Source organism: Leuciscus leuciscus, assembly GCF_965113295.1.
Source record: "Leuciscus leuciscus genome assembly, chromosome: 20".
Taxonomy (NCBI): domain Eukaryota; kingdom Metazoa; phylum Chordata; class Actinopteri; order Cypriniformes; family Leuciscidae; genus Leuciscus; species Leuciscus leuciscus.
Genome location: NC_138744.1, coordinates 16509835 through 16524577, shown reverse-complemented (window position 1 = coordinate 16524577; position 14743 = coordinate 16509835). Strand labels below are relative to the sequence as shown.

The 14743-nt window shown below is 36.5% G+C and overlaps 1 protein-coding gene across 1 annotated transcript in view; it reads left to right on the top strand.

Moving 5' to 3' along the window:
* Nucleotides 1-14743, top strand: part of kcnn3 (potassium intermediate/small conductance calcium-activated channel, subfamily N, member 3) — a 59134-nt gene that overhangs the window by 8572 nt on the left and 35819 nt on the right. Inside the window, exon 3 of the mRNA XM_082149574.1 lies at nt 7876-7971. Within this exon, the coding sequence (XP_082005700.1) occupies nt 7876-7971 (96 nt within the window). The remainder of the gene's footprint in view (nt 1-7875; nt 7972-14743) is intronic.

Sequence of the window (14743 nt, the reverse complement as noted above, 5' to 3'; positions counted from 1 at the left end):
TTTTGATTAAAGAACATTATGAGGGCACATGAATTAAAAAAATTAAATAATGATGTGCACTGCACGGATAAATAATTTATAATAACCTGCAATTTCCATTAAAAATAATGATTTTACACAGACTTTAACTACCATTGGACATTCCTTATATTCAGTGAAATGAGATAAAACACAACTGACTTCTAAAGTCGCTGTTTGCCACAATTATGTAATGTCTTTCACTTATCTTTCTTTGGGGGCTTTTCTCTGAAAATAGTGATATGCAATTAATTGCAATTAGTTTAATGAATTAATCCTCAAATCGTGTATATTGTTAAATATCATTTATACAACTGTGTGAAGGTATTGATGTTACATGCAAATGTTGTTGATGTGATTAGGTGTTTGAATGTGTGAAGATGTGTGTGTTCCTTACACGCTCAGCTGTGGTTCCTCCGGAGATGTCTGGTCCATTCACACTCCGTACACATCCTTCCTTCCTTAAATAGACAGGTAAAAGGAACAGGAGAGAGCGAGAGCTGATAAGAACAGCACGAAAGAGTACAGTGTGAAATCGGAGCCATTGCGTGTTACTAGCATTGTTGTATTTCATGTAAATATTTACTCTTTCATATCGACTTTTTATTTGCCGTCTTCATAGTTCCTTATATAACATGCAAAATAATTGAATTGTTGTCCTAAAACACAGCTGATATATGCGGTACAGTGGGGTCCAAAAGTCTGAGCTCACAATCGAAAATGCTTCTACTTAGCATTTTTCTGACTTCTTTTTCATTAGATATTATAATATTAGCATAAACATGAGTTTAAGATAGTCTTAGCCTTTGGTTTTCCTCTTTTGTTTTAATGACAGCAGCACTCAAGCTGCACAAACCTGATGATCTTGTTTTCCAGCATGAAATCATCTGACTGACTTTAGAAAGGAGCCAAATCATCAATGACAAAATTTATTTGACTAGAAATAGTGCAGAATCTACAATATTTTAGGGCATAGCATTTTTACATATTCTGGAACTCTGTTTATTTCCAGGTTTAAGTCCTTTTTTTAGGCATTTTGAGTTTTCAATGTGGTCAGAATGATTAGTATTTGGGTCCTACTGGAAAACATAAAAAGGTCAATATAGGTCTTGATGAAACTGTTCAATAGCATATAGAGTTGCACAAGGCTGTATGCATTAAATCCATCCTCCTCCAGCCTCACATGTCAGCCCTAAACACCTGGAAAAAGCTCCTGTCAAATCAATACTTAATTTTCACACCCTCTTCACTCTGTCATGCGTCCCTTTGGAACATCTTAGCTTGGACTTGTTTATTAGATGCAAGAAAGCATGCAAAATCCCTTGGTTGATCAACCTGTTGCCAATGCACAAGGTCGTGGGGCACTGTGTGTGTGTATAGAGGACCAAGTTTAAAAAAAAATCTTTTAAAAAAGAAATGTTTATTGAGCACCAAATCAGCATATTAGAATGATTTCTGAAGGATCATGTGACGCTGAAAACTGGAGTAATGATGCTGAAAATTCTGCTTTGACATCACAGGAATGTATTACATTTTAAAGCCCAAACACACACATAACGTTTTCTGTGGGGATTAGATTTAGGTGAACAGGGGATAGAAAATGTATTTTGCTCATTATTAAAACAATACGAGTCAATGGAAAGTCCACACCATTTTAGAAAAAACGAACCTGTGTTTATATGTAATCCATCTCTAAGACATATATAAGGGGTGATCCAGTGGGTTGCCCGACCCTAATCTCACTCCTGCCACACTAACGCTTTTACAGCCCTCTCACAGGAGCAATAATCATCAGTACATAAAGAGAAAAAAAAAAAGAGAGTGAGGGGGAAAAGGAAAGGAAACATGAGAAGAGATGGACAGCGCGAGGAAGGGTCAGTGAAAGAGCGAGGGGGCAATAGTGCACTGAATTAAAAGGACCTTCAAATGGCCATTAATGCTGTAAGCTTAATGTATGTGCCTGAATGACTGCGTGCATGTAGGTGAGGCTGTGTGTGTGTGTTTCCATTTTTTCCTTGGCCTCTGAGTATGTAATTGGGTTTTCAGGGGTGTAATGGTGTATGTCAGTGTGTAATCAAGTGTGTGTGTGCCACTCGGTGGGTTATTGGGCTTTTCTTTGTGTGTGTGTTTTTCATTCAGTGGGATACATTACTGTTTTTGTAACATTTGGTTTCGGTGGTTGTGTGTGTTTTTGTAGCGTTTTTGTTTTGTGGTTTAAAATAACAGTTTGGTCGGTAACCCTAAGGAATATGGCAAGCCAGTTTAACATTAATTCATTTGCTGGATATGATTTATAGATATCTAGAATTTTCAAGTTACAAGTAGCTTGTTACATAAGGCTCCTTTACACAGCATAGTTAAGGCTGCTCTGTGCTTGCTCAAAATTCCGTGTAAAGACATAATACTGCATAAAAGCCAGACCAATTTATGCCTGCTCTGACCCACCTCAGCCCCTAGTATCAAAAGTATACAGTTGAAATTGCTGTGTTGCATTTGTCTGCAGCATTTGTGTAAAGACACACATTTGCAGTGTAAATGTAGCAATAAGCTACTTTTTTTTCATGTGCATATTAAAAATCGTAAGTTCAGTTTAGATCGTAAACTGCAATTTGTTTGACAGTTTCACTGAGAAGAAACAGATTCAAAAGAGTTATCCATTCCTTAATTATATATTGTTTGTTCTGATTCTCACCATCCATCAGAGAATACATGCCTTTATTGCTGATATTATTGTAGTCAACAATGTAACGCTGCCTGCAATGTAATCAATAATAGCTTCACTACATGAAAAGCTGCATGATTTAAAATGTAGCAATGCTACAATCAGCCAAACTAATAGCTATGCTACTTTTACTTTAGCTAGGTTGAGCTATGCTAGGCACAACATTTTCATAGCTCTCTTATGTATGTCAACATCTGTGTCATTTGTGCCTTAGGATTTTTTTAGTTTTTTTTTTGTTGAGAAAACAGATAAAAAAAAAGTATAAATAAAAACAAGTAATGCTTTGAATGAGCAACCTCTGAGCAATAAAGTTCCTCTTGTAAAGGTGGCAGATCATGTTCTCAGATTACCAGCAGTGGTTGGCTGTGTGTGTGTGTGTTGATGTATTTATTGGCTTATGTGTGTGTGTTTATAAAGCTTGATTGTGGTTTATTTGCTGTGTTTTTCTGTATGGGGTGAGTGTAGGTCTCAGGGTGAATGATAAAGTGTGGCGTGTGTGCGATTGGTTTGGCCAGAGGGTTCAGATCATTAGACTGCTTGACTTAGACAAAGTGCTCCGAATGAAGGGTCATACACACATAACACTGCACATACAGTGACATTAATCATCTGCAAATCTGTGTTTGTTCAGGAAAAAGCCCCTTTAAGGGACGGTCCATACGGCGACCATCTTGGTACCAGCTATTTTCTATGTCAGAAGAAGTACATTTTCTGTCTGCTTGAAAGACAGAAAGACCAAAATCTCCATAAATCTCCATCTCAATAGCACATTTTAAATCAACAATGATTATCTGATACTGATGGCGTCACAAATCATGCTAAAATGGCTGGTCCAGCTGTGCATAAACAAATAAAGATTATTTATGGGTCATTATAAATACTTTGCTTTAAAAGTACCAAGTAGTCACACACAAAAAAAGATGCATCAATAATCGTTTTAGCATCGCATCGCAGCCCTCTGAATCGTTATCGAATCGAAATGTGAGGTGCCTTGGGATTCCCACCCCTAATCAGAATGGACAATTTTTTATTTATTTTTGTTCTATAGTATCCGGTTATTAATGATTTATCCATGCACATCAAAAAAAATAAATAATCTAAAATTAATGTGACCTCATAATCATTAATGAAAATAACTTCCCCTCCCTTTTGCAATGACTTCTCTGATGATGTGTTTACTGACGCGATGTGGGGACAACCCGTCACTCACAGGAGATCAGGAGCAACGTTCCAACAATCCAATTAATGTTCAAAAAGTCCCTCCCTACATTTTTTGTTGTTCAAGAAGCCTTGGATATAAGTTACAATAGGGAAAAAAAGACTAGTGCATCTTCCATTTCATGCCACTTTATGCATCATGAGTCTTGTTTGTGTTTCAGGATCTGAAAAAAAAATGTCTCGTTGTGTGTGTGTGTGTGTGTTTGCACTGCAGGTTGTATGTGGCTTGTATTTGAGATTTTTCAAGTGAGTCACTTGATCCAACACCAGTGGTAAATGAAGAAATCGAAACAAGAGGAAGTAATTGCATTAGAATCACAGATGACGGTGTGCATTTGTGGCGGTATGTTCAACTGCGAGTGTGTGCGTGTGTTTGCGCGCGAATGTGTTTGTGTAACTGCGTGACAGACAGAAGGCTCGAAGATGACTGTGTATTCAGACGTCAGAGCCGTTTTGTTCGGTGTTTATAAAAGGACCAGAGAGAAGTAAAGAGAGGATGCTGTCTAGATGAAGGAGAAATGAAAGGAAGAAGACCAGGAGTTATATTTTGAGCGTGTGAGAGAATGCTGATGGAGTTAATGGAGCTCTGCATTGTGTCCATCATGACCTGGATCAATAACTGCCAATCTAGCCATGAGTATGTTCGTCATACTCACTGTTCACACGCTAGTATATAACATGAGCTCTGATAGTCATGTCACAGACACTGAGGACTCACTTAGGAGGATGGTAAGAAAACAAAAAACGCTGGCAGAGCGAGAAGAGAGGGTTGGGGAAAGTGAGAAGAAAGCGGAAGTAAAATTCTGACCTCCATGACCGCACATGCATTAAATATAGCATCCTCAACAAAAGGCCTCTAGTAAAGATCTCTCTCAATTTTGTGTGATGTCTGACATGACATGTTTTGATTTTCATTGTAGAAATTTCCTTTATTAGTCAATATGTTGGAGCAGTGCTATGGGGGATTGTGCGTTTCTCGTTACATATAATGACCTGGGTCTCTCTCCCTTGACTTTCCTGTTAAATATCCACTGTACTATCTACTAAATCTAATCTAATCTTAGATATTTTGTCACGTTCCAGTTGCAATAAATGTGAGAAAGGATCTAATCGCAGCAGTGTGTACAGCAGTGCAGAACACTACGAAACAAAACAACCGCTATACACACAACGAGAACTGACAATGAACAGAACGAAATCCAGAGCTTAAATACACAGACAAACCTATCAACGAAATAAACGACAGGTGCAAATGAGAATGAAACAATGAGAAACCAACTAACAGAAACACAGGAAACTGAACTAAACGTGATGAAGTAAATGTAAAACGAACACAGATGATCCCTTTCTATTCTATTCTATTCTATTCTATTCTATTCTATTAAAATTATAATATATTTAACATAAATAATAAAGGCAGAAGTATTTGTTTATTATAATAATATAGAATAGAATATGGTATAATACATTATAATTATCAATAAACTTTATTATTTGTTAAAAATATAATTATATAATATCATATTTTATATTAAATTGCATTGTATAAATAATTATATTTTAATCCGTTTTACTTAATTTTTAATTGAATTGGCATAGCATTTTAGTGGAAAAAAATGACAAATGTTTCAAACTATAACATTTAAAAAAATTTAAACATATATATTTGTTTACATAAACAAAACACAAATGGTCCTTATTGCCCCTGAAATAATAGCATATAATTAGCATACTGAAGTATTAGCTACTTTTTTTAGAAGATAGTGTTGTGAATTGTTGCTTCATGCCTGTGATTTTTTTATAGAAACTGTTAAGAACACTGCATTGTACAGTATGTTGTAAATTTTTGGGGCAACAGCTTATTCACAATGTGAGTTATACATTTTGCCTGGCGTGTAACTTTAGTTCAAGTTAATGTGCATTTGCATTATTGTCTGTGCATATTTGTACGTTTTGTGTGCGTGTAATGAGTTTCCAGACAGTCATGGCTTTAACATATCCAACATCTCCTAATGTTGTTCCTGGACCAACATTGGGGTTAAAGAAGAAACATCTACTCAGATAAATCACGTTGAGCATATAGGGCCAATCAATCTTTCCACCTATTAGAGAAAATCATCTTTAGGACTTGTCTGAAAGCCTGACAGAGAATGAAAAGCAACAGTTGTATCGATAAGCTGTTAGCCCCTGGATGGGTACAGTGTGCATGTGCTCCAGTTAGGAGCCCTGAGTATTTATATATGTGTGTGTGGGTGTGTGTCAGTGTGAGAGTGAGAGACTGAGGAGCCGTTGGTCCCCCAGACACCACTGTCTGTCTGTCCTTGTAGAATAATGCTTCCAGTACGGAGCCTTAAATTAGACCCACAGGTGGCCAATCTAATAATGTGTGTGGTTCAGCTGGACAGCATCGAGGCTCAGGCTGGAAGTGATAAAGAACTTTAGCTTTTCAGTCAAGAGAGAGTTTAAGCAAGTTGTGTGTGTGTGTGTGTGTGTGTTTATTAAATCAAATTTGTGCAGCAGGCAGTAGTGTATAGTATATAGGTGTCAAGGTGGGATAGATCCCTGCAATCACACACAGTCAGACAAACATTTTAGTAACCATGACATTCTCTCTCTCTCTCTCTGTGTGTGTGTGTGTGTGTGTGTGTGTGGTTTGAAGTGATGTGCATGTAATCCATAGATTATGAAAAGACACTAAAAATGTCTTGGCAGACTATATGGCACAGATGCACATGCTGCGATTGTGCTGTTCATTTTTTATTTAAAGAGATAGTTGACCTAAAAATGAAAATTATTTCATCATTTACTCACCCTTGTGTCTTTCCAAACTGGTAGGATTATTTGTCTTCCATGGGACACAAAAGGTGAATTTTTAATCAATATCATATATTTTCCCCTGATTTAATGATAGTGAATGAGGACTAGGGCTGTCAAGCTCCAACGAGGTTGGAAAATGCCTATGGAGAAATCATAAAAGTGGTTTATGCATCTAATGAGGTGAAAGGTTTGGTGTTAGTAAGAATTTTTGTTTTGTTTTTGGAAGAAGTGTCTAATGCTTAACAAGGCTGCTTTCGATTTGATCAAAAATACAGTAAAACTACAAAAAATACAGTAAATAGAATTTACATTTTTATTTCAATATATTGTAATTTATTCCTGAGATGGCAAAGCTGAATTTTCAGCATCATTCTTCTGAAGACTGTAGCTTCAGTGTCACATGATCCTTCAGAAATCATTCTAATATGCTGATTTTGCAGTAAAGAAATATTTCTTATATTTATCAATGTTGAAAACAGTTGTGCTGCTTAATATTTTTTGAAATAGAAAACTTTTGTAACATTATAAATGCCTTTACTGCCACCTTTGATAAATTTAATGCATCCTTGCTGAATAAAAGTATGCCTTGCTTTAAAAAAATTATCTTGCTGAACCCAAACCACTGAACAGTAGTGTATATTCCAAATCTTCTGATGCCATATGATAGATTTGCATGAGAAACGGATTGAAATTCCAGTTGTTATTCATGAGGAATGTAACATCTGACAGACTTTGATTTGATGTCATTCAGGGAATTTTATCACATGATTAAAAATTTCCATCTGTCCATCACACAGATCTACCGTATGACTTCAGAATATTTGGAGTCATTTGAACCACTTTTTCTAGTACTTTTGCATCCTTCTGGAACTTTTAAAAATCCATTCCCCATTCATTGAAATTGCATGGAAAAAAACAACCATGTTTGTAGCTCATGTCAAGTCAGTCACATGAGTTTATAATAAAATTATGCCAGAGATTATGCCTTTGACCCCCCCCCCCCAAAAAAAATACACAGGGTTAGCACCTGTAAGTGAATATTTCTCCGTGAAATAAAAATGGTGTGTGTGCTAATAACATTATGTGTATGTGTTTTACAGAGCTCAATGTATTCTCTGGCGTTGAAGTGTCTTATCAGCCTTTCCACCGTCATCCTTCTTGGACTAATCATCGCTTACCATGCTCGAGAGGTGCAGGTAAACACACAAATGATGTTCTCACATTAGTGTCTATTGTTGAGGTGTGGACACATTCACCATTGTTCCACGAATTTCCGTGGGCGAAATCTTGTTATTTCAATAGGAATTCATGCGATCTGAATTCGGGGGGGGGGGGGGCTTAAGATTTCCCAATGCAGATCTCACAACAGGTTCAAGTTGGATGAATTTGCTGCGTTGACCAACGGAAATCTTTTGGTTTGAAAGTGACTTTTGTACTTCGTATATGGAATCTTGTTTCCACCACAGAATAAAACATTTTAAAAGATAATTGTGACTCAAAGTAAATTGAGTTTTTATCTCGCAATTCTGACTTTATAACTCGCAATTCTGTGATTTCTCTTCCAGACCACTGTGCTCTCCCATCCCAAATGTGATATTTGACCAAGCTATTATAACTTTCCAGTGCGTTTCACTCTGTGTAACAGTCACAATATGCAGCTACATTATAAAACAAATAGTTAATTGATAATTAAAATATTTGCTTTGAGCAGTGGTGAATCATGGCACATGGGCATTCGAGGGCATCTCTGGGATGGCACAGGGACGCTGTGTGCAGAGGCCGCGCTCAGTCCCGCGGCCCATGTTAGGGGCAATTTTATGGGATTGCGCCCACTCCCTGTTCTGCTTGTCCCCATAATTGAAAATGAGCAGTGATGTAGCAGGGAACATTTTCCAAGGGGTGTCCTGTGCTTTACTTTGCCTGTCTCACTATCTGTCTGCACCACAGGGATAAGATAAGCTCTCTGCCCGTGAAAAAAGTCTCCTTATCTGCTGGAGGCCAAAAATGAGGGATGAATGATAATAGTCGTGTACAGCTACAGGTCAAGTTAATCAAATCACAAAACTTAAACTACCGCTCAAAAGTTTTAGGGTCAGTACGTTTTTTAAATATTTTTTAGAGAAATTAATCTTTTATTCAGCATGGATGCATTAAACTGATCAAAAGTGACAGTAGAGACTTACTTTTTTAAAAAAGATTTCCATTTGAGTTAATTGCTGTGCTGTTGAACTTTCATTTCAGCATAACATTTCCGCTAAATATTAAGGCGAGACACTACAGGCAAATTTATTTTATTTTATTTTTTTCATGCATCTGTCAATTTTGAGATTTTTGGCTTTTTTGGCTTTTCATAATGTGTTTTTTTTCAGACTAGTGTAAAGAAAACATCCAAAATACACTGTTAACTGTATCTTTTAGAGCACTTATCTATTTGCGTCTGTAGATTTCAGTTACAGTATCTTTAAAGGTTTTCTCAAAATGAGTTTTTCCCTCCTATTGAGCCAGAAATCTCCACTTCAGTAGCACTTACAGCAGACTTCATACTTTTACTCTTATCTACATTCTGAAGGAATGGGTTTGTTCATATAAAATTTTCCTGATTTTATACAACATTTTATTCCTAAAAATAATGGCGAAAATGTATTTATTTCTGTCTGTTGACAGTATTTTCTGATTTATGGAGTGATAAAAAGAGATTTTTATTTAACCAGTTGTGCTGCTTAAGGCAAGACACCCCAGGTGAATAGGGTAAAAAATATTTTTTTTGATATATTGGAGTCAAAGGTTTTTACTTTTGCATATTTAAACAAAATTGCAAAAAAAAATTGTGTTGCAATTATTTATGTAATCAATCAACTGTGGAGGTATGGTGATATTTATTAGTTATTTTTGTACCATATTCACCTGGGGTGTCTTGCCTTAAGCAGCACAACTGTCTTCAACATTGATAATAATAAGAAATGTTTCTTGAGCAGCAAATCAGCATTATAATTATTTCTGAAGGATCATGTGACACTGAAAACTGGAGTAATGATGCTGAAAATCCAGCTTTTCCATTACAGAATACATTACATTTTAAAATATATTAAAATAGAAAACAGTTATTTTAAATTGTAATAAATAGAGTAAAACATTTAAAATATTTTGATCAAAGAAATGCAGCCTTGATGAGCATAAGATCATCCTTTGAAAATAATGTAAATGGTGGTGTATCTTCCCCTAATACACATTCACTGACATACAGTTGCTTATCATTTTTTTCTTAAAAAGTTTTATATATAAAACTTTATATATAAAACTTTATATATATATATATATATATATATATATCTTTTTCTTATTATTTTTAAGTTGATTTTCAGCAAGACACAAATATGTAAACATTGTTTATTTGGAACATTTAGTATGTTTTATTGGTTATGTTAGAAAGCTGATTTATCATGTCCTTCCCTCCATTTAAGCAGCATTACATTTAATAAGGTTAAAGTGACAAACATGTGACCCCTTTGAAAATTACAAATGTCTCTAAGTAATTCATCATTATGAATGATTCAAAATCGAACTTGTAATAATCACTTTCCTTTTCAGTTGATGTCACAAATTTTCAATCAATTCCCAATGAATATGGTCTAATCCTACCCTTCTTTTTTGTTGAATATCCTGTTTCACCTTTAAATACTACTCATTATAGAAGAAAAATAGGCTGTGAATGCTGAATGTTGACTTTAAGCTAACAGTTTGTTGATTTTTTTGGGACTAGCACAAGTGTGTGTTTCTTTACATAGGGAAATCTGTTCATACATTTATCCAACAGAATATCATTACAAGCTCACACATGCAAACATGTTCTCCCTTGTTTTCACTGTGTATTCCACCCACTTTGTAATTTCCCTCATCACTCTTTTGCCATCTAACACTCTTGCCTCTATCAAATTATGCCCGTTCCTCTCTCTCTCTCTCTCTCTCTCTCTCTCTCTCTCTCTCTCTCTCTCTCTCTCTCTCTCTCTCTCTCTCTCTCTCTCTCTGTTCAAATCAATTCATTGTGTGCTTTCTCTCACGCCGTGTTATGTTTTCCTCTCCTTCCCTTCATCCCCCTGCTTCTCGTCGGTTTTCCTCTCCCTCTCTCTCCTGCATGTTTAGTTGCTCGGTCTCTCTCTCTCTCTCTCTCTGGTTGTATTTTTACCTTCATTCAACCTTCCCTTGCCCCCTCTGTCTGTGAATTATTCGTCTGCTTCAGGCTCTTTTAAGCTGCTGTTGAACACATGCACAGATATACAGCTCCGGCACTCGTTTTGCTCTTCGTTTCAGGCCAATGTGTGTGTGGTTGTGTAAGGGTGCAGACGGTGTTTCATTCATTTCGTTGGATTGAGAAGTTTCTCATGTACGTTCGGCGTTATGCAAGTGTTTTCATGGTGATGAGACTCTCTCTCCTGTGTGTGAGTCAGACTTCAGCAGCTCTTTCCTTGACAGAGACTGTGTGTGTATGTATGTGTGTGTTTTTGTGTATCGACGCAGTTTAAGGGAGATAAAAACATGATGTGAGTAGGTGTTGATTAAGGATGTTTTTGAGGAGAGAGACAGAGAGGAATACGACTGGAATGACTGTTTATTCTTCATCCCTACATTTCAAGATTTACAAAGGTAGCAATATTGATTCATTATTATTTGGCACCTTAAAGAGATAGTTCACCAAAAAAATAAATAAATTATGTGATCATGTTCCAAATTTGACTTTCTTCTGTGGAACACAAAACAAAATATTTTTGAAGAATGTTTCAGCCCATACAATGAAAGTCAGTGGACTACAAAACAAACAAAATTGGACCCCACTGACTTTCACTGTATGGACAAAAACAAACAAAAAAACATTTTTTTTTTCTTTTGTGTTCCACAGTAGAAATTCATAAAGATTTTGAGATGGGGGTGGTTAAATGATGACATATTTCTTTCTTTTTGCGTGAACTATCCTTTTAGTCCTAGTCCTGTGAATCTCTCAATGTATCCCATTTTTAGGGTGTTCACACTTGGCATGTTTAGTTCGATTAAAATGAACCCTCGTGCAATTGCTCTGTTAGTGCGGTTCATTTGAATAAGTGTGAACGCTGCCGAGAACGCTGAAAAGACGGGTCTTGGTTCACTTTGAATGTAATGTGAATGTAACACATACTAAAGACATGTAAACAAACCAAAAAAAGGAAGATGAAACCCTAAAAAGGACAGAATGCTCACGCATACCTGTTTTTTCCATTGTCGTGATGTTACCCATCACAGTTCGGTACAGGCATCAGAACCGCGTCTCGCAGCAGATCTTCGTTTGTGTGTGTGATGCAGGGATTCCTGCTGTTTTGACTCCTCCACACATTTTATAAGCTCTTCACGAGTTCTCAGCTGGTCAAAATACTATCACATGTAGGCTACGCACATACAATGAGTGCATTTAGCCCAGAACACAGCATTGTTTTTAATGTTTGGTAAGTCATCTCAAAATAGGCAATACGTCATAAAAGCAGACCAATCAGGTTGTGAACGTATCCCTATGCCTTTAGGTTCGGTGATAAAAATGCCAATCTGAACCCTAAAATTTAGACCAGAACTAAATGTTTGACTGTTTGTTTTGGTCCGGACCAAACAAACCAAGCGAACCGAACTTTAAGTTAACACACCCTTATTTTCAGTCCAGTCAAAATCCACTTTGCCGTTATGGTTGAAAGCACCTCTAAAGTAGCGTTTGAACTCAAGTGTACGTGTTAATGTGAGTGCATCAGAGCCAACAGGCTTCATCCTTGGCAAAAGTTTGTGAACTGCTTGGCTCACCTAGAACCACATTAAAATGATTCATGGCTGTGCAGCTTCAGCTAAGACCTATTAAAGAGTTTGGTGAATCACCAGTATTACATGAAGCCAATTTTATAATTTAGCTTCAAGGTTGGGCTGATTCTAGAAACGTTTTGCTTGAGTGGTTTTTATGATGAGCTTTTGGAAGCTGTTTGGCCCTTGGAGACTTAATACACTGCACATTTGAGTTCATGTATTTGGTTGGTGACAACATGAGACACTGTAAAAGACTATATAAAAGGATAAATCATTGATGTGGAATTTCACAGGTATTTGCTGGAATAAGACATTGGTTAGCCATTGGAAATTTACCATGGAAATCAAATTTGTCCATGGTAAATTTCCAATGAAATTTACAGGAATTTAAAGTTATTTGTTGCTACAACAAAACTGTGGTAACTTGGTATTATCATTACTATATATATATAAAAAGAAATTATTCAGAAATGGCATGACTAAAGAGTTCTGACTTAAAAAATTTTTTTTTAATTATTAAAAATAACAACTCTATTTTGGTATATTTTAAATATATTTTGGCAGAAACTAAAGTTTGTCCTATTATATTATAGTATATTAAGACTGATGCCAGTTGCCAGACTATTTATTCAGTTAATAGTACTCATAGTAGGCTTATTTTTTTAGTTAGATTCCCATATACATTATTGTATTATAGAGTCTACTAAAGGTAGGGTAGGCAATTTGTTTTATAAACACTTTTTATTATACTGGTTGAAACTTTCTTCACATCTTGATAGCAATCAATAATAGAAATGGAAGTCTCAGGACCAAAACATTTTCATCCAATCATCCGAATACAATGATACGATGTCCTACCTGCCTGTCAACATATGTATTTGCATACCTCCGCGCACCCTGCTCTCGCAGACATCACCCGTCTTCAGCGCGTTCCTTAAGGCTGTGCAGAGTTGTAGACAGACGTCAGTCACCGAGCACCCAAAACAAACAGCAGCCGCCTTTTACAGTTCCTCCTGAACCAAAACAATGCGCTTATGCTGTGTTTATGCCATGTCGTAACCGTAATTACGAGATGGCAACCCGTGGCGTTTTACCTGGAGCTGTTCACGTCCTCAGACTCAGAATTGTGCGTTTCTATGTCAACTATCAACACCGAAATTAACCTGCAGCAGTCAGGAGGTACAAGTAAGAGCTCTGTAAGTTGTCTACATTCATTATTATTGTAATTTTACGTGGTTTGAGACATGAGGTCATTTAACGCCGTCTCTCATCTCGTGACACTTTGTAGACTCTGCTGTGTGCGGTCATGTGTTTTGAAGGATGCGTGGCTTGGATCAGGAAGCATGGATCTCATGCTTTCAAAGCTAACTTGCTATTGCTAGTCGCTCCGATATTGCTTACCATACCTTTAAAGGGCCCCTATTATGGATTTTTGAAAATGACCTTTCATGTAGTGTGTAACATAGCTCTAAGTGAATGAAAACATCCTGCAAAGTTTTAAATCTGAAAGTGCACCGTATATGAAGTTATTGTCTTTCAAAAGTAAGAGTCGACTCTGAGTCAAATAAATGAATCATTTTTCAAACGAGTCATAAGCCGCTTCGTTGTGACGTCAAGACGAAACATTAGTATATTGCCCTCCCACTTATTGCACGCAGACACCAGGGAAAACTTGAACCTCAAACCAACAGCTGATTCCTGGATACTGGATGGCATCATATCGAGTAGACGGCGCTGTGCTCTATAATTTGATGGTAAAGCCAGTTTTTTTTTCATTGCCCAAGGACGAGCATGTGAAGAATCAGTGGTTAAAATTCATCTTTACCACGATATCACAGCAGTATAATCCTAAACTTTTGTTTTGTTGTTTTTCCATTTATTTTACTGAAGACTGCTTCTCAAATCTCTGAGTTCAATGCAGGATTTGCAAACCGCTTGCTCTTGAAAGATGGTGTTCAAAAAACGTAGTTTTGAGTTTTATATTGTGTAGGTCTCCTGCTAGCTGGCTAACTCACGTTATCACTGTCTTACTGAAATACTTAAGCTAATCAGTTGTGGACCACTATTACCTATAACTGTGTCTATTAATGCAGATTGTCTGTCATTCTCACTGCTTTGAGGAAATATTTGTTTTGCCAACGTTTATGTTACATCAGA